Genomic DNA, 19,693 nt, shown 5'->3' on the forward strand with positions numbered 1-19,693 from the left:
CAGAGAGCGCTGTAATTAGAACCACAGTCTGGCTGTCTGTTACAAAGCATGTCACGCTTCTCCTCCGCTGCACTGTCTCCTGGGTCTTGGATCTGATACGGGGGAAGAATTTATTTAGCTGGGGAAAGCCAATTTTGGGCTGCAGCAGTAAGTGTCTCTCCCTCCCTGTTACTGTCCCATTTAATCAAGCTGAATCTGGTTTCATTTATCAATATTGCCCCTTCTCACCTCATTGCAACTCTGCAGGAATAACTGACGTTAGGTTTTACAACACAACTACAATCCCTCACTGTGTTCACAACACAAACAGGAATGTTGCCTCATACCTTAATTGGTCTACAGTATATCAGTTTTTCTCTGTTCTCTCTATGGCTTACTGAGACCTATTGCCAAATCCAAATTTAAACTTTCATTGCTTAATTAACACATTTATTTACTTGTTGTCATCAACCATAGTAAAACATTGAGACATTTTGAGAACCCATACAGGATGTAGTACTTCACTCCTTGCTAGTTTCTCTCTTTCTGTCCTCCATCTTAAATCCATATTCCTCATTATATTCATCTCTGGTTCAACTCCCACGGTGCTCTCTGCTCTCTTTCAGTTTCTAGTGAAGGAGGCTGGCAAGGAGCCAACCCTGACTGCTGCTCTGACCGTGCCAGTGTTGGACACTCTGACAGCCATGCTCCGTCAGGGGGAGAGGATGCTCTCCAACCCCCACCACGTGACCATGGTGCTGGGGGCCCTGCAGTTTGTCCCCCTTGAGCACCTGACGATGGAAGTCTACCACGCTACCTTTGAGGCCATTCACGAGGCTCTGTTTGCAGTCATCCAGTGTCACCCGCAGGTTAGTGGCCTGGATTCGATAAATGTGTTTTTAGCAACGCACATGCACCGTCCACCGGAGGATCTGTCTTTTTCAGCCATCTATTTCCTGTGCTTGAGGAATGCAAAATCCACTTGTCACTTTAACTTTCATAGTTTTGCTTGTTCCTGTTGTTTTTTTCCCTCCCGTTAATGTTACAACCGAGGAAACGTATGTAATGACCCATCAAACACACTCCGGTAATGGCTGAAATGGTCTTAATAGAATACATGGTCTTTCTGTTGAATCTATAAGAACGCTAAAGCTTCTCAGGGATTTAACATACCGTCTCGACACTTACACCGTACCCAAACCGGCCTCGCACATGCCACCGTGCGCAAATGGATTTTGTCCCCCCACACCAAACGCGATCAAGACACGCAGGTTAAAATATCAAAACAAACTCTGAACCAATTATATTAATTTGGGGACAGGTCGAAAAGCATTAAAAATGTATGGCAATTTATCTAGCTAGCTTGCAGTTGCTAGCTAATTTGTCCTATTTAGCTAGCTAGCTTGCTGTTGCTAGCTAATTTGTCCTGGGATATAAATGTTGTTGTTATTTTACCTGAAATGCACAAGGTCCTCTAATCCGACAATTAATCCACAGATAAAACGGTCAACCAAGTCATTTGTAGTCATCTCTCCTCCTTCCAGGAATTTCTTCTTTGGACTTATATGGCGATTGGCAACTAACTTTCCTAAAAGGTGTATAACCACCACCGACCTCCGATCGTCTTTCAGTCACCCACGTGGGTATAACCAATGAGGAAATGGCACGTGGGTATGTGCTTCTATAAACCAATGAGATGAGAGAGGCAGGACTTGCAGCGCGATCAGCGTCACAAATAGAACTGACTTCTATTTTAGCCTTTGACAACGCAGACGCTCATTGGCGCACGTGAGCAGTGTGGGTGCAATAATTGAATAACATGATTGTCTAAATGTATTTTGCTATGCACGCGAGGCAAGCGGTGTAGTTAGCATGTTAGAGTGAAAGAGAAGAAAGATAAAAGATAAATAAAGACTTTATTTTGATGGGTGTTCATTTTTTTGTGGAATTTTAAAAACATACAATTGAAATGTTTACAAATTTAGATGCTCTGAAATTAAAACAACTTCCAAAAATGAACACACAAATTATAATGATGATATGTTTGATCTCGCAAACAACGTAAAGTATGTTTAGATAGGTGTGATTTTTATTAGGGAGGGATCTAATTTTACTGGGGTCGAGGGGTGATCCAAAATAGGGGAGGGGCAAAATTATTATTGTTTTTTTTGCGGAAGTTTGTGTTTTTTGGGGGGCACGGGATGGTAGTGCGTTTATTTTCCCTGCTTAACATTTGCTTTTCTGCTCGTATTTTCCCTATAAACAATAGCTTGACTGACTTTTGATATTACCCTAATAAAGTTGAGAAACATTTGTGAATGTTTGGTATGGTGTGGCTATTATTAAGCTTTAGCTACTGCAGGCCAATTGTGCGCTGCCCTATGGAACTCCCAATCACGGCCGGTTGTGATAAAGCCTGGATTTGAATTAGGATGTCTGTAGTGACGCCTCTAGCGCTGAGATGCAGTGCCTTAGTCCGCTGCGCCACTCGGGAGCCCCAGCGCTCCAACTGACTCCGACAGTTGAACTTCAGTTGAGGGAAAACTACAAGAGTTACACCTATAATATAACAATATTATGCTTGTCTTTGTACAAAATATTTGGATTGAAAATCTGTATAGCAGACGCAGTAGCCATCTGACAAAGTTAGTTTTGATGTCTTCACTATTATTCTACAATATAGTAAAAATAAAAACCCTTGAATGAGTAGGTCTCCAAACTTTTTTTTTTTATATTGATAAATAAAATGAATCAACCAATCCAAACTGTATAGAGTCCAAATGATGAATGGAAAGACACATCTATTACGAAACACCAAAAATGTTAATGACATTCAGAGATTGCCAAGCCTTCAAAACTGGGTAAGCCTACAAGGTAGGGAGGGATGTATTGTCTGTTTGTCAAGATTAGAGGTCAACCGATTTAATTGGCATGGCCAATTTAATTAGGGCCGATTTCAAGTTTTCATAACAATCGGTAATCTGCATTTTTGGACGCCAATTAAGGCCAATTACATTGCATTCCACGAGAACTATGTGGCATGCTGACCACCAGGCTGACCACGCGAAGGTAAGTTGCTAGGTAGCATTAAACTTATCTTATAAAAAAAATAGTCAATCTTAACATAACTAGTGATTAACTACACATGGTTGATGATATTACTAGGTTAACTAGCTTGTCCTGCGTTGCATATAATCAATGCTGTGCCTGTTAATTTATCATTGAATCACAGCCTACTTCGCCAAACCGGGGATGATTTAACAAAAGCTAATTCGCAAAAAAGCACGATCGTTGCACGAATGTACCTAACCATAAACGTCAATGCATTAAAATCAATACACAGAGGTATATATTTTTTTAAACCTGCATATTTAGTTGAAAGAAATTCATGTTAGCAGGCAATATTACAGTTGAAGTCGTAAGTTTACATATACTCCAACCTAAGTGTATGTAAACACTCATTTTCCAACCACTCCACAAATTTTTTGTTAACAAACTATAGTTTTGGCATGTTCGTTAGGATATCTACTTTGTGCATGACAAGTAATTTTTCCAACAACTGTTTACAAACAGGTTATTTCACTTATAAGTCACTGTATCACAATTCCAGGGGGTCAGAAGTTTACATACACCTCCAATCAACTCCAGTCAACTTAGTGTATCTGTGGATGTATTTCAAGGCCTACCTTCAAACTCAGTGCCTCTTTGCTTGACATCATGGGAAAATCAAAAGAAATCAGCCAAGACCTCAGAAATAGATTGTAGACCTCCACAAGTCTGGTTCATACTTGGTAGCAATTTCAAAACGCCGAAGGTACCACATTCATCTGTACAAACAATAGTACGCATGTATAAACACCATGGGACCACTCTGTCGTCATACCGCTCAGGAAGGAGATGCGTTCTGTCTCCTAGATATGAATGCACTTTGATGCGAAAAGTGCAAATCAATCCCAGAACAGCAGCAAATGACTTTGTGAAGATGCTGGGGGAAACAGGTACAAAAGTATCTATATCCACAGTAAAACGAGTCCTATAGCGACATAACCTGAAAGGCCGCTCAGCAAATAAGAAGCCACTGCTCCAAAACCGCCATAAAGCCAGACTACAGTTTGCAACTGCACATGGGGACAAAGATCGTACTTTTTGGAGAAATGTCCTCTGGTCTGATGAAACAAAAATAGAACTGTTTGGCCATAATGACCATCGTTATGTTTGGAGGAAATGGGGGGAGCCTTGTAAGCTGAAGAACACCATCCCAACCGTGAAGCACGGGGGTTGCAGCATCATGTTGTGAGGGTGCTTTGCTGCAGGAGGGACTGGTGCACTCCACAAAATAGATGGCATCATGAGGACGGAAAATTATGTGGATATATTGGAGCAACATCTCAAGACATCAGTCAGGAAGTTAAAGCTTGGTCACAAATGGGTCTTCCAAATGGACAATGACCCCAAGCATACTTCCAAGGTTGTGGCAAAAATGGCTTAAGGACAACAAAGTCAAGGTATTGGAGTGGCCATCACAAATCCCTGACCTCAAATCTATAGAAATTTGTGGCCAAAACTGAAAAAGTGTGTGTGAGCAAGGAGGCCTACAAACCTGACTCAGTTACACCAGCTCTGTCAGGAGGAATGGGCCAAAATTCATCCAACTTATTGTGGGAAGCTTGTGGAAGGCTACCCAAAACATTTGACCCAAGTTAAACAATTTAATGGCAATGCTACAAACTACTAATTGAGTGCATGTAAACTTCTGAACCCCTGGGAATGTGATGACAGGAATAAAAGCTGAAATAAACAATTCTCTCTACTATTACTCTGACATTTCACATTCTTAAATTAAAGTGGTGATCCTAACTGACCTAAGACATGGAATTTTTACTAAGATTAAATGTCAGGAATTATGAAAAACTGGGTATAAATGTATTTGGCTATGTAAACTTCCGACTTCAACTGTGCGCGTGTGTGTGGTGTGGTGTGTGTGTGTGTGTGTGTGTGTGTGTGTGTGTGTGTGTGTGTACACACGCGCACAGTTGAAGTCGGAAGTTTACATAGTCAAATACATTTATACACAGAGTACACACACACACAGAGTACCATTTTGGACACCTACTCATTCAAGGGTTTTTCTTTTTTTGTACTATTTTCTACATCGTAAAATAATAGTGAGGACATCAAAACTATGAAATAACACATGGAATCATGTAGTAACCCCAACATTTTTTTATTTTAAATCACAATATATTTGATATTCTTCAAAGTAGCCACCCTTTGTCTTGATGACAGCTTTGCACACTCTTGGCATTCTCTCAACCAGATTCTTGAGGTAGTCACCAGGAATGCATTTCAATTATCAGGTGTGCCTTGTTAAAAATACATTTGTGGAATTTATTAATGTGTTTGATCCAATCAGTTGTGTTGTAACAAGGTAGGGGTGGTATACAGAATGTGGCCCTATTTGGTAAAAGACCAAGTCCATATTATGGCATGAACAGCTCAAATAAGTAAAGAGAAACAAGTGTCCATTACTTTAAGACATGAAGGTCTGTCAATACAGACATTTAAGAACTTCTGAAGTTTCTTCAAGTGCAGTTGCAAAAACCATCAAGTGATATGATGAAACTGGCTCTCATGAAGACCCAGAGTTACCTCTGCTGCAGAGGATAAGTTCCTTAGTTACCAGCCTCTGAAATTGCAGCCAAATTAAATGCTACACAGAGTTCAAGTAACAGACATCTCAACATCAGCTGTTCATTGGAGACTGTGTGAATCAGGTCTTCATTGTCGAGTTGTTGCAAAGAAACCACCAATAAGAATAAGAGACTTGCTTGGGCCAAGAAACATGAGCAATGGACATTAGACCAGTGGAAATTTGTCCTTTGGTCTGGAGTCCGAATTTGAGGTTTTTGGTTCCAACCGCCATGTCTTTGAGACACAGAGTAGGTGAACGTATGATCTCTGCATGTGTGGTTCCCACCGTGAAGCATGGAGGAGGTGGTGTGGGGGTGCTTTGCTGGTGACACTGGCAGTGATTCATTTAGAATTCAAGGCACACTTAACCAGCATGGATACCGCAGCATTCTGCAGTGATACGCCATCCCATTTATTTATATATATGAGGTCGACCGATTTAATCAGAATGGCTGATTAGTTGGGCCGATTTCAAGTTTTCATAACAATCTGCATTTTTGGACACTGATCATGGCCGATTACATTACACTCCACGAGGAGACTGCGTGGCAGGCTTGACTACCTGTTACGCGAGTGCAGCAAGAAGCCAAGATAAGTTGCTAGCTAGCATTAAACATATAAAAAACAATCAATATTAACATAATCACTAGTTTATCTAGCCTGTCCTGCGTTGCATATAATCGATGCGGTGCCTGTTAATCTATCATCAAATCACAGCCTACTTTGCCAAACGGCTGATGATTTAACAAGCGCATTCGCGAAAAAAGCACTGTAGTTGCACCAATGTGTACCTAACCATAAACATCAATGCCTTTCTTTAAAATCAATACACATGTATATACTATTGTTTGTACAAACCTGCATATTTAGTTAATATCGCCTGCTAACATGAATTTCTTTTAACTAGGGAAATTGTGTCCCTTCTCTTGCATTACGTGCAAGCAGAGTCAGGGTATATGCAACAGTTTGGGCTGCCTGGCTCGTTGCGAACTGTGTGAAGACCATTTCTTCCTAACAAAGGCCGTAATTAATTTGACAGAATTGTACATAATTATGACATAACATTGAAGGTTGTGCAACGTAACAGCAATATTTTGACTTAGGGATTCCACCCGTTAGATAAAATACGGAACGGTTATGTATTTCACTGAAAGAATAAACGTTTTGTTTTCGAAATGATAGTTTCCGGATTTGACCGTATTAAAGATCTAAGGCTCGTATTTCTGTGTGTTATTATGTTATAATTAAGTCTATGATTTGATAGAGCAGTCTGACTGAGCGGTAGTAGGCAGCAGCAGGCTCGTAAGCATTCATTCAAATAGCACTTTCCTGCATTTGCCAGCAGCGCTTCGCTGTGCTTCAAGCATTGAGTTGTTTATGACTTCAAGCCTATCAACTCCCGAGATTAGGCTGGTGTAATGTGAAATGGCTAGCTAGTTAGCGGGGTGCGCTCTAACTCAATTGGTGACGTCACTCGCTCTGAGACCTTGAAGTAGTTGTTCCCCTTGCAGAGTCCCCCCGCGGTTTTTGTGGACCGATGGGTAACGATGCTTCGATGGAGGCTGTTGTCGATGTGTCCCTGGTTCGAGCCCAGGTAGGGGCGAGGAGAGGGACGGAAGCTATACTCTGTTACACTGGCAATACTATAGTGCCTATAAGAACATCCAATAGTCAAAGCTATATGAAATACAAATGGTATAGAGAGAAATAGTCCTATAATTCCTATAATAACTACAACCTAAAACTTCTTACCTGAGAATATTGAAGACTCATGTTAAAAGGAACCACCAGTTTTCAAATGTTCTCATGTTCTGAGCAAGGAACTTAAACGTTAGCTTTCTTACATGGCACATATTGCACTTTTACTTTCTTCTCCAACACTGTTTTTGCATTATTTAAACCAAATTGAACATGTTTCATTATTTATTTGAGGCTAAATTGATTTTATTGATGTATTATATTAAGCTAAAATAAGTGTTCATTCAGTATTGTTGTAGTTGTCATTATTACAAATATATAAATCAGCCTATTTAATCGGTATCGTCTTTTTTTGGTCCTCCAATAATCGGTATCGGCGGTGAAAAATCATAATCGGTCGACCTCTAATATAGAGATACATGCATACATAAGTACATATACACTACCGTTCAAAAGTTTATGGTCACTTAGAAATGTCCTTGTTTTTGAAAGAAAAGCTAATTTTATTGTCCATTAAAATACCCAATAATGAACCCTTTTGCCCTTAGAACAGCCTTAATTCGTCATGGACTCTACAAGGGGTCAAGTGTTCCACAGGGATGCTGGGCATATGGACTCTAATGCTTCCCACAGTTGTGTCAAGTTGGCTGGATGTCCTTTGGGTGGTGGACCATTCTTGATACACACGGGCAACTGTTAAGTGTGAAAAACCCAACAGCTTTGCAGTTCTTGACACAATCATACCGGAGTGCCTGGCACCTGCTACCATACCCTGTTCACAAGGCACTCTTGTCTTGGCCATTCACCCTCTGAATGGAGACGTGGGATTGGGGAATGGGATTGGACGTTGTTTTCTTTTCTTGTTTATACTAAATACATTATTCTTACTGTTTTTCCGTGCTTCTACACCTGCATTGCTTGCTGTTTGGGGTTTTAGGCTGGGTTTCTGTACAGCACTTTGAGATATCAGCTGATGTACGAAGGGCTATATAAATACATTTGATTTGATTTTGATTTGATTTCTTTTGAGTGGCAGCCTACTGGTACGATGTATAAACTTAGAATTTGAAATGGATAATGTACCCCCCCCCCCCCCAAAGGGGGATGGTTGTAATTTAGAATGAAGATTGAGGATTTTTGGCAAGACAAGGCTATCCCTGCCGGCCAAGCCCTTCCCTAACCCGGTCGACGCTGGGCCAATTGTGTACCGCCCCATGGGCCGCCCAGTCGCGGCCGGCTGCGACAGAGCCCGAACTCAGTATCTCTGGTGGCACAGCTAGCACTGCGATGTAGTGCCTTAGACCATTGCTCCACCCGGGAGGCACCCGTTTTCTTTATTTTAACATACACAAAAATACCTGATACAATAAGAAAATATACAAGTGCATTTTTAAGGGGAAAAAAGTAATACCTGAATTCCCACAAAAATACCTGAACTTTCTATATTTGTCCATGCCAGCAAAAAATTCAGTCAATATCTGGGGATTAAAAAAATTGTACAAATCTTCACCCGTTGTCCAATTTTGATGACTGTTGCTAGTGTTTTATAATTTACCCAGGAAATCATATTGTGCATTCAGTGTCCACTGATCTACGGACTGACCCTTAGAAAGATTGTCTGGCAACTCAGGTTTCTAAGAAAAATTCTCACTGTACCAGAATTTGAATCATATGTCCAAATTCACAATAACATTATCCTATTTGCAGTACTTTGACAACAACTATGCTGCAGGTTTTTTAGTCTTAATCCCGTTGGGCACCAGGTTACTGTAACATATGATGTTAGCTGATACAAAAAAATACTTATCCAGACGTTGAAAGATCTGACATGCGTCAGCAACGTCTGAGCAGAGGAACACAACCAGAATCTTTCCCTGGCTTGATTCAGCCTTTTACACAAGCGCCCAAGGGAGTGACTCGCTTACCCCTTCCCCATTCGCCTTGACCATTATTCTCCGTCAACCTTGGATCCAGGCCAGCACCTAAGTTAGCCTGTTTCAATCTGACATTGAACATATTTTGAGGGTGGTAACCAGGGAAAATATCCCACTGCCTCCCGCTGTAGGCAAAGAAGCAGTTTCTTTTCTCAGAGACAAACATCAGAATCAATTTCTGGAAAGGGCTGTTGGTCTGTGCCAGAGGGGCGCTTAAGTGGAGGCAGATGTGCTCTGGAGAGGGGCACGTCTTTGGCGTGAACACTGGAGGGTGCATGGAAACTATTACCTCGCTGACTGATGACTCATAGGAATATCACAGTGCCTGAGAATTGTGGGCCAGTTTTTTTTTATCTCTTGCTCTCGTTTAGAGACTGATGGCATATGACTAAATCTAGTAAAATCTGAATGTCTTGCAAATGCAATGTTGTCAAAGTTTTAACTTTTTGTAACGTGGCCCTATTTTGGTATGTACCCAGGTGATGCTGAAAGCGGCACCGTCCTTCCTCAACTGTTTCTACCGCCTGGTGGTCTCCATCATGCATGAGGGGAGACAGAAGGGCGAGGCCGAGAGAGGTAAGGCCATCGGTTCATGCATTCAATAATTTATTCACTCACCCATCCACCACTTCATACAGTAATCTAAGTATTCTCCTATTAACTCATAACCTCAAGTGATAGGAATGACATTGGCGTTTACAGGAATTGGCTAAATGTTCTTCCAATAAATTATTTAGCAGTTTCTATTTTCCTGTTGGTTCCCATTTAAAGAAGAGCAACCACCCATCTTCATGTGTATTAAATGTATTTTTCAGCATTTAATCATCACGCCCCTTGATAAGTATGACACCGCCTGTTGTTTTAAAAGTTGACATAATATTTAGCCTGGGTTCCTCCCAAAGGAGTCCTCTGTAGATATGTGCTGTCAGTGTCAAACGACGCCAGCATACTGTCGCCAGGCTAACCAGTCCTGTTAATCGGGCAAGAGTATTTCATGGCATTTAAGTATGTTATAGGTGAGTCGTATCATGTTACACTATGTAAGAGGTGGTCGTGCCCGCTCCACATTCCCAAGCAGACTACACATGAAACTGGGCCTATTTTAATCTGTTGACCTTACCCTGTGGGAAGAGAGAAAGGAGAATAATGGTTTCTCCTTCAGTAATGTTACATTTCTGTTGCTGGTTGTATGCCCTGCTGGTCCCCGTGGACTGGATCAAAACCAACATGAGGGAAATACAAAAAACAAATCCCACTGAGGGTGACGGAACTGTCGAAGGAGACATGAAAAGCACAGCTGGAGTCCCAGCCAAGCTCGTGGATGAACACCTTGTTAAAACCCTGTAATCCTGTACTGCTAAATGCATCCCTTATGAGTTGAATCAGTGTTGAGGAGCTGTATTCAGCTATGTGATCAGCATATTCAGGATACATTGTTTTCCTGTTTTTGAAAGGAACAACATAAGACAGCAACATGATTTCAACATCAGAGCTTACCTGACGTTATTGACGAACAGGAAATAATGACATACTCAATTATTCAACAGTAATTGTCTTCAGGTGGGGTTTATTTTTTTGATGTCATAGATAACACGTTCTTAATGAGAAGACTGTTTGTGTTCGTCTTCCATAGCCAAAGGAGGCCACCACTGCAGACATCTGGGCAGATCTCCCCTGTTCCAGACAGAGCAGGAAGGGTCAAGAAGGAAAAATGGAGTGGAGCCACTCATTCGTTTTAACTAGCATGTCAGGCTCAGCGCGTCATGTCATTAGTTCCTGGCTGGCTCTGTGAAATATAGTAACCCTCACGGGATACATTTCATGGAGACTGGGTTGTTTGGCAATACCTGCCACCCAGACAATGGTGGCCATATTTCTCCTCTGTGGCTATAGCTATACTGTACATCCAATGAGTCACAAGAGGAAAAAAGGGATGGATAAATTGTTCCAACTGGGCCTTTGTTGTCTAATGGGCTAAACTGTTTTATGCAGACTGTGAGCATAAACATTAGTCTATACACAATTAGAATGGTTAAATGGCTCTTGTTGCTCCATATTCTGGTCTTAGCTATCATGATTGAAATCTCAACTTATACAAAACCCTATTCTTATTGTACTGCTCTGTCACAATGCATTCACAATATCTTAATTCTCAGCCCGCACCCTTGGGATTTGATTCAAATGCTGTGCTTTCATCAGCAATACAGCCCAAGTCTGTTTTAGGAGAACAGTGCACTCTGAACACACTGCTGCATCACTCAGTCACCATTTTGCACAAGTTGTACCACTTCTGGAGTTCTGGCTGAAATAAATGTTTATCCTTCAGCGTTTGGTGTGGTCTAGTTTTCAAAAAGCTCTCCTCTTCTATTCCCCAGCCCCTGAGATCGATGCGGAGGTGCTTTTGAAGTGTGCTCGCCTGGTGGAACGCATGTACTCCCACATCGCCACCACAGCCGAGGGCTTCACTATCCTCTCCTCCTTCATGGTAGCACAGTACGTCAGCGAGCTACAGAAGGTAAGATCTTCTCTCATCAAGGAAGATGGCCGTGACGTTTCGCTCACAGTTTTAAAAGGCGATTAGGCTATTTTATTATACTTTTGCAGGTTGAAAACATGAATTTTCGTCCTTAAATGGCCTCCAGAGCTTCCTTCTCTCCTTTATCATCCCTCACAAGCCCTTACATCTGAAGGAAATACACTATCTGCACATTGAATACCAGGATTTTAATTTGATCCATTGCTGTTTGTTATTGTGGAGTTAAACCATGCTTGGTATTGCATTTAGAGCTGCTAAGGCAAGTCCTCTGGACTTCTCAGATTTGAAGGAAAGAGAAGTCAACATTTTCATTTCCGCCATAATCTAGTCCCAACCTGCGCCAACTTGTCCTCTAAAGAACTGTACTTACTGTAGACTCTGGTAGACTATTTGTCCGTCTCATTATGTGATGCCGTCTGAGCATATCTGGCACTGTCTCAATGTGGAGAAACCACATTTTTTCCTAGGGTCTACGAGACTGCATTCACGTTACTTGACTGCGTGCCATAGTCAGCATTTTCCATGGAACAGGCAGAGAGAGGGAAGAAAATGTATGCCCTCTACTGTAAGTCGCTCTGGATAAGAGCGTCTGCTAAATGAAATGGCTAACATGTCATTTTGCAAACTCTAAGATGCATGAGGATTGATTTGTAATAGCAAACTCTTTGAGTAAGAATTAAACAAAGGATTGGTTAAAGCAATAGTTCAACGCTACCATTGTTCTTTCAACGTTAACTAAGCCAACAAACACACCTCCAGTATGTGCCTTGGCATCTCTCTAAGAGGTTTTGTTGAGGCACTGTCCAGTTTACAGCTGGCAGTACATTATGTTCCTACCGGGCTTTCAGAACTGCCTCAGCTGCATTCACAAATAAAGGTGTAAGAAAGAGGCAAAACACTGATCAGCCATCTCACTCATCACACCAACATTATGATGTTTCTGAGTCTATTTTAATACCCCTTCCCCAGCCTCACTCTGTCAAATTGAAACCCTCGCCTCCCTTCTTCTCCTTTCCACTCTACTCCACACCCTCAAGGTTACTCTGCAACCAGACATCAAGAGCCACCTGACAGAGGGAGTTTACAGGATCCTGGACCTCTGTGTTGAGCAGGACGTTAAGTTTTTGAACACCACCCTCCAGATGGGTGTCAGAGAGGTGTTCAACGATCTCTATGGCAGTTATTCTCATTACCATAAAACCCAGCGGCAAGGAGAGGAGAAATACACAGCCTGACATTCCCCTCTACCATCTCTTTCCAGAAATACTTTTTCTTTATAGCAGCCAAGTTTTTTTTTTCTTAAACAACTGTTTAAACATGTAAATTGTATTTTTTATGTTTGTGTGTTGGTTTAGTAGTGGGACAAAAAAGGTAATCGACAACAAATGATGTCTCAAGTGTGTTTTATTTTAATACATTGTTTGGCCTTTCTTGTATTGATGGCTAATGTACTGTAACTTTAGACTATCCAATTTTCAAGATTTGATTTACAGTGCCTTCAGAGAGTAATTCATACACCTTGACTTATTAAAAATTGTTACAGCCTGAATTCAAAATGGATTAAAATGTTTGTTTTTTCGCTCACCAATATACACACAATAAATACCCCATGATGACAAAGTGAAAACATGTTTTTCAAAAATAAATAAAGTATTCCCACCCCTGAGTCAATACATATTAGAATCACCTTTGGCAGCGATTACAATTGCGAGTCTTTCTGGGAAAGTCTCTGAAGAGCTTTGCACACCTTTATTGTACAATATTTGCACATTTATTTTTAACAAAAATTCTTCAAGCTCTGATGTTGGTTGTTGTTCATTGCTAGGCAGCCATTTCCAAGTCCAGCCATAGATTTTCAAGTAGATCTAAGTCAAATCTGTAACTAGGCCACTCAAGAACATTAAATGTTGTCTTGGTAAGCAAGTCCAGTGTATATTTGGCCTTGTGTTTTAGTTTATTGTCCTGCTGAAAGGTGAATTTGTCTCTGTGTCTGTTAGAAAGCAGACTGAACTAGGTTTTCCTCTAGGATTTGGCCTGCGCTTAGCTCTATTCGGTTTCTTTTTATCCAAAACCGTTCAGATGCTCCAGACTATTGTGTGAGAAGACCAATTTTCATGGTCTGAAAAACACTGCTCTAGCTCTGTCACCTTTCACAGCAGATGCAGAAGTGGGACATAGGCGGATGCGGTGGATTGAAACGCATCCAACACTAATTTCAATTCCACTTGGGTGCGGACGTCAACTTAAAAAAAGAAAAGAAACTAAGCACATTTTTACTCCTGAACTTGTTTAAGCATAATATAAAAGGGATGTAATAATTTTATGCTTTTTTTGTTTTCATTTGGAGACATTTCTAAAAAAGGAATTCCACTTTGACATTATGGGGTATTGTATGGGTAGACCAGTGACACAATCTCAATTTTAATCAACTTTCAATTTGGATTGTAACAACAAAATATGGAAAAGGTCCAGGGGTGTGAATACTCTGTAGGCACTGTATGCTTTATCTGGGAACTCTGTTTCAGATGTGATGAAAAAGGATACAAGTAAATGATTACTATACCATTACAAAGGCAAATTGGAAATGGTTTAACCCAACATATACAGCATGTACAAAACATTAGGGACACCTTCCTAATATTGCGTTGCACTCCCTTCTGCCCTCAGAACAGCATCAATTTGTTGGTGTCGAAAGCGTTCCACAGGGATGCTGGCCCATGTTGACACCGATGCTTCCCACAGCTGTCAGGTTGTCTGGATGTTCTTTGGGTGGTGGACCATTCGTGACTCACACAGGAAACTGTTGAGCGTGAAAAACCTTAACCCTAATTGCTCTGGATAAGTGCCATGCTCAAGGGCAACACGACAGACTTTCACCTTGTCGGCTCATGGATTCGAACCAGTGACCTTTCGGTTACTGGCCCAATGCTCTTAAACACTAAGCTACCTACCACCCATACACATACACAGTTTCAGTTGTCTCAGGGCTTAAAATCCTTCCTTAACCTGTCTCTTCCCTTTAATCTACACTGCTTTTGAAGTGGATTTAACAAGTGACATAAGGGATCATAGACTGACCAGGTGAAAGCTATGTCATGGAAAGAGCACGTGTTCCTAATGTTTTTTTTACACTCATTGTATAGTGGAGGGGAATGTCATTGACTTTATCACACGCATTCCTCATGAAACATTGTGCCTGAAACTTTCCCTTGTGATTTGCCATACATTTGTTATTAACTACCAGATGAGAAAATCTTAGGAGAAATGTGTATTATATTTGGGGTTGGCTTTTGCAGACGAATACAGAACATCTTATAATTTTATAAATAATGAACAGTATGACAGATATGTTTTACAGGCGAAGGTCATTATGGAACTACAGTTTTTGAACGTTATCATTTTCCATAAGGGCTCCTCAAGCGAGTGTAAATCCTTCAGTAAAACTCAATATCTTAATTTTGCAAGTGTTGTTTTCCTTTTCTCTTGTCTCAATAAGTATTTGTTCCCTCGTGTAATATATGGGACATTTCTCGTGTGTGTGTGTGTTATCCACTACCAACCTTGAGTTTGAGCAGCCAGTCTTAAATGTTTCATTTTACATTTGAGTTGTTAAGCAGATGCTCATATCCAGAGCGATTTACAGTTAGTGCATTCATCTTAAGATAGCTAGGTGGGACAACCGCATATCACAAGCATAGAATGTAGACCTCCGTAGTCAGAGCTAGAAGGGGGGGGGGGGGGGGGGGGGTCGAGGTGAGGAGGGTTATTTAAGATACTGTTTGAAGAGGTAGGGTTTCAGATGTTTTTGGAAGATTGGCAGGGGGAAGCTAGCTTCAGGGGGAAGCTGGTTCCACCATTGGGGTGCCAGGACAGAGAAGAGCTTGGACTGGGCTGAACGGGTAGGTGTGGGAGGGCTAAAAGACCTGAGGTGGCAGAACGGAGTGTTCAGGTTTGGGTGTTGGGTTGGAGCATAGCCTGAAGGTAGGGAGGGGCAGTTCCTCTTTCTGTTCCGTAGGTAAGCACCATGGTCATGTAGTTTCCATTTGAATACTCTTAAATCTCATAAACACATATTGTGAAGTAATTACATAAACACGGATTGTTTTAGTCTTAGACTGTTTGTTTATTTAGCCAAAGCTTTTACTTAGCCAGGTCAGATATCTGGCAGGACTGCCATTTCTCCCTGCGGTTTTCTGCAACTGTCATGATTTACAATGCCTGAATCTACCAACTTGCCTGGCAAGGTTTCCTATAAGATTCACTGAAGCTCATTTATTTAATTAAACTGGTTATTTAATTAGAGTGAATGGCCACTGCAATCACTGAGTTGGCCAAAAGTTTATATAAAACTTGCAGGCCAGTGACATCCAGGCAAAGTGGAAAGACTTCTGCTTTAAATAATGAAGCAGGGCATTTCTGGCTCCCTTACACATTCCCTCCTTACTTTGCTAAAAGGAGCGTTCTGCTGGCATCTTTCCATTCTCAGTTCTCCCAAAGTCATAACCCTGACATTGCCTCAAAACACGAAGAAATTAGAACAATTACTGTCTGCCTATTCTCATAGGGTTGCTGTGTGTCAACCGGGTGCCATTTATGGGCATAATTGTGTTAGTGAATATCCCTTATGGCCTTCAAATGACCAGAGAGGGTAAACAGACAACTTGTACCCATGGTATATGTAATTCTATCATACCTATCAATCAAGTTAGAGTAAAAAGCTACCTTAGCTGGCATGCCTGGTGGCAAGGTTGGTAGACTTTAGAAAAGCAAGCAATAACTAAATGTACTGAATAAGACTCACATCCTTTCAATCCTTTACCCAGATTTTAACAGAGATGCAGACAAGCACATTTAGTTTATTTAAAAAAAAGAACCACCAGTCAGGATACAGACAGCTCAAGAGGTAAACTTATAGTAGCATAATGATTATGGCTCTAGATTGCAGGAGAATGTTTCAGGTGTTTAGTCATCCTCACATATGTTGTGCCCCCTCCGATTTTGGGGGTGTATGACACTCCTGAGAAAGGGAGCCGTGTGTGCTGGTCCAGTGAGGACTTTAGAGACCCTTTTCTATATTTCCTGCAGCTGCACAAACTCTGGGGGCTCTGATCTCACTGGTAGACCCCTCGAGGCAGCATGGGTGATGTGTGATTGGGTATGAGTGTGTTAGCCATAACATTTCAGATGTCAGGGGATTGGTGGGTGGAGAACAAGGGAGAAGCTTCAGGCTTAAACAGCCAGGCTGGGGGAATGACATGCATCCGTATCACTGTACAGTAAAAAATGGTTGGTACTGCCACCCAACCATAGGTACTACAAATAAAGACGAGGCCTTTCTGAACAGCACACTGTCTGTGCAAGGAATGTAGTGCAGTGTTTGTTGGGGTATAGATGGTGTATTGGTGTGGTGTACAGGTACTAGTAAGGGATTGGTGGAATGTGTTTCCCTTTTAACACAAGGCATTTTGTTGTAATTATTTTTGGGCAACGGTTGAGATGGAAAAATGTCAGGAAAGATTTCACAATGTGCAACTATGGCCTTTACTAAAGGTGACTCAGGTGCTTTGTATTCTAAAGGAGAGGGAAGTCTTACACAGAACTATATTTAATGAAAAGCATGGTATTCAGTGAAGGCACTAACCTTCCAAGATCTTATTGCATCACTGAAAACCTGTAATTCATGTTAGTTAAACATTGAAAAGTTAAGCAGAATAGAATGGCTGCTTGTAGGATGTCAATCACTGAACTAACATGTTAAATTAATTCCACCCCATAAGGTAAAGCTAAGTAAACTAATCTATCAACTAATATATAATGAGTTGATTTGATTCTGTCCAACTAACAATGTATATCAAGATTGTGTAGGGAGGTCCCAGAAGAAGCTACAATGACTTCCATTGTATTTGTTATAATGATGTTTGCTCAGGGTGGGAAAGTAATGTAGAATTATGGGGCGGATTTCTGTAGAGTTATTGTATGGGGGTAACAATGTTATATAGTTATGCTAATACACCAGCCTGCCGTTGTACAGTATGTATAGCTCTGTTAAGGTCAATAAAGATCTGCATTATTGTGTTTGTCACGCATATGCTGTTGTAGGAATAGGTAATTACTTGAAAAATACAGTATTCACACCCCTTGAATTTTTCCACATTTTGTTGTTTTACAGCCTGAATTTAAAATGGATTAAATTACGATTTAAAAAAATCACAGACCTACAAACAAAACCCCATAATGTCCCAGTGTAATTATGTCATACAAATGAAAACCTGAAGTGTCTTGAGTCAATAAGTATTAAACCCATTTATGGCAACCCTAAATAAGTAAAGATTTGCTTAAACTAGTCACATAATGGGCCTTCCGAGTGGTGCAGTGGTCTAGCTGTGCCACTAGAGATTCTGGGTTCGAGTCCAGGCTCTGTCGCCGCGTCCGGGTTAGGGGAGGGTTTGGCCGGCCGGTATGTCCTTGTCCCATCGCGTACTAGCGACTCATGTGGGATGGGCGCAATGCACGCTGACAAGGTCCCCAGATGTACTGTGTTTCCTCTGGGCAAATTGGTGAGGCTGGCTTCCGGGTTAAATTGGCATTGTGTCAAGAAGCAGTGGGTTGGGTTGTGTTTCGGAGGACGCACAGCTCTCGATCTTCGCCTCTCCCGAGTCCGTACGGGAGTTTCAGCGATGAGACCAGACTGTAACTACCAATTAGATAGATACCATGAAATTGGGGAGGAAAAAGGGCAAAAACAATTCAAAAACTGGTCACATAATAAGTTGCCAGTACTCTGTGTGCAATAATACTGTTTAACATGACTTTTGAATGACTACCTCTTCTCTGCTGTACCCCACAAAAACAATTATCTGTAAGATCCTTCAGTTGAGCAGTGAATTTCAACCACAAAGACCAGGTAGGTTTTCCAATGCCTTGCAAAGAAGCAGACATTGCATATCCCTTTGAACATGGTGGTTATTATTACACTTTGGATGGTGTATCAATACACCCAGTCACTGCAAAGATACAGGTGTCCTTCCTAACTCAGTTGCCGTAGTATAATGTGATACATTTTTTTTTTTAATGATTTTTTTTATTTTTATAATATTATTCACATTTTCAAACACATTTATATTTTCCAATGGGGCAATACATTTGGGTGAGGTTTTTACTTGCCTGAGTAGCCTCGTTCCACTGCCAAAAATAAAATTAAACCATCTAGTGTACAGCGAAATAACAACACAATGTCAAATACAGGTAGCCTAACATCCAATCACATTGACCGTTACTCTCTCGCGGGAATTCCACTAACGGCTCATGTTGGTATCTGTACTGATGGCGCAAAAGCCATGATGAGAAGATATAGTGGAGTGGTAACGTGCGTGCAAGCAGTTGCTCTCGACACCACTTGGGTACATTGTAGCATCCACTGAGAGGCTCTTGCTGCCAAGTGAATGCTTGACGGCTTGAAATAATTTTTGGACACTACAGTGTAAATGGTTAACTTTGTTAAAGCAAGGCCCCTGAACTCTCGTGTATTTTCTGCACTATGCAATGATATGGGCAGTGACCATGTAACGATTTTACAACGTACAGAAAGAAGTGCGCTGGTTATCAAAGGGCAAAGTATTGACACGTTTTTTTTTTTAAATTGAGAGACGAGCATAAAGTTTTCTTTACTGACCATAATTTTCACTTCTCTGACCGCTTGCATGATGACGAGTTTCTCACACGTCCAGTCCAGCTCCAAGACAGGAGTCTTCCTCTACGCCAATTTCCAGTCCGAACACGGCGTCCAGTCCAGCTCCAAGGCAGGAGCCCTTCTCTGCCCCGATGGGGGGGAGGGGGCACCAACGTGTGTAGGAAA

The 19,693-nt window shown here is 41.3% G+C and overlaps 1 protein-coding gene across 1 annotated transcript in view; it reads left to right on the plus strand.

The window, feature by feature from the left end:
- Positions 1-15,294, plus strand: part of LOC110499274 (URB2 ribosome biogenesis homolog) — a 22,298-nt gene extending 7,004 nt beyond the window's left edge. The window contains exons 7-10 of the mRNA XM_021576306.3: positions 606-848; positions 9,782-9,878; positions 11,678-11,817; positions 12,876-15,294. Of these exons, the coding sequence (XP_021431981.3) occupies positions 606-848; positions 9,782-9,878; positions 11,678-11,817; positions 12,876-13,073 (678 nt within the window). The 3' untranslated portion in view covers positions 13,074-15,294. The remainder of the gene's footprint in view (positions 1-605; positions 849-9,781; positions 9,879-11,677; positions 11,818-12,875) is intronic.
- Positions 15,295-19,693: the final 4,399 nt, after the last annotated feature.

The sequence above is a fragment of the Oncorhynchus mykiss genome, chromosome 20 (assembly GCF_057628025.1).
Source record: "Oncorhynchus mykiss isolate SJ-2025 chromosome 20, ASM5762802v1, whole genome shotgun sequence".
Classification (NCBI taxonomy): domain Eukaryota; kingdom Metazoa; phylum Chordata; class Actinopteri; order Salmoniformes; family Salmonidae; genus Oncorhynchus; species Oncorhynchus mykiss.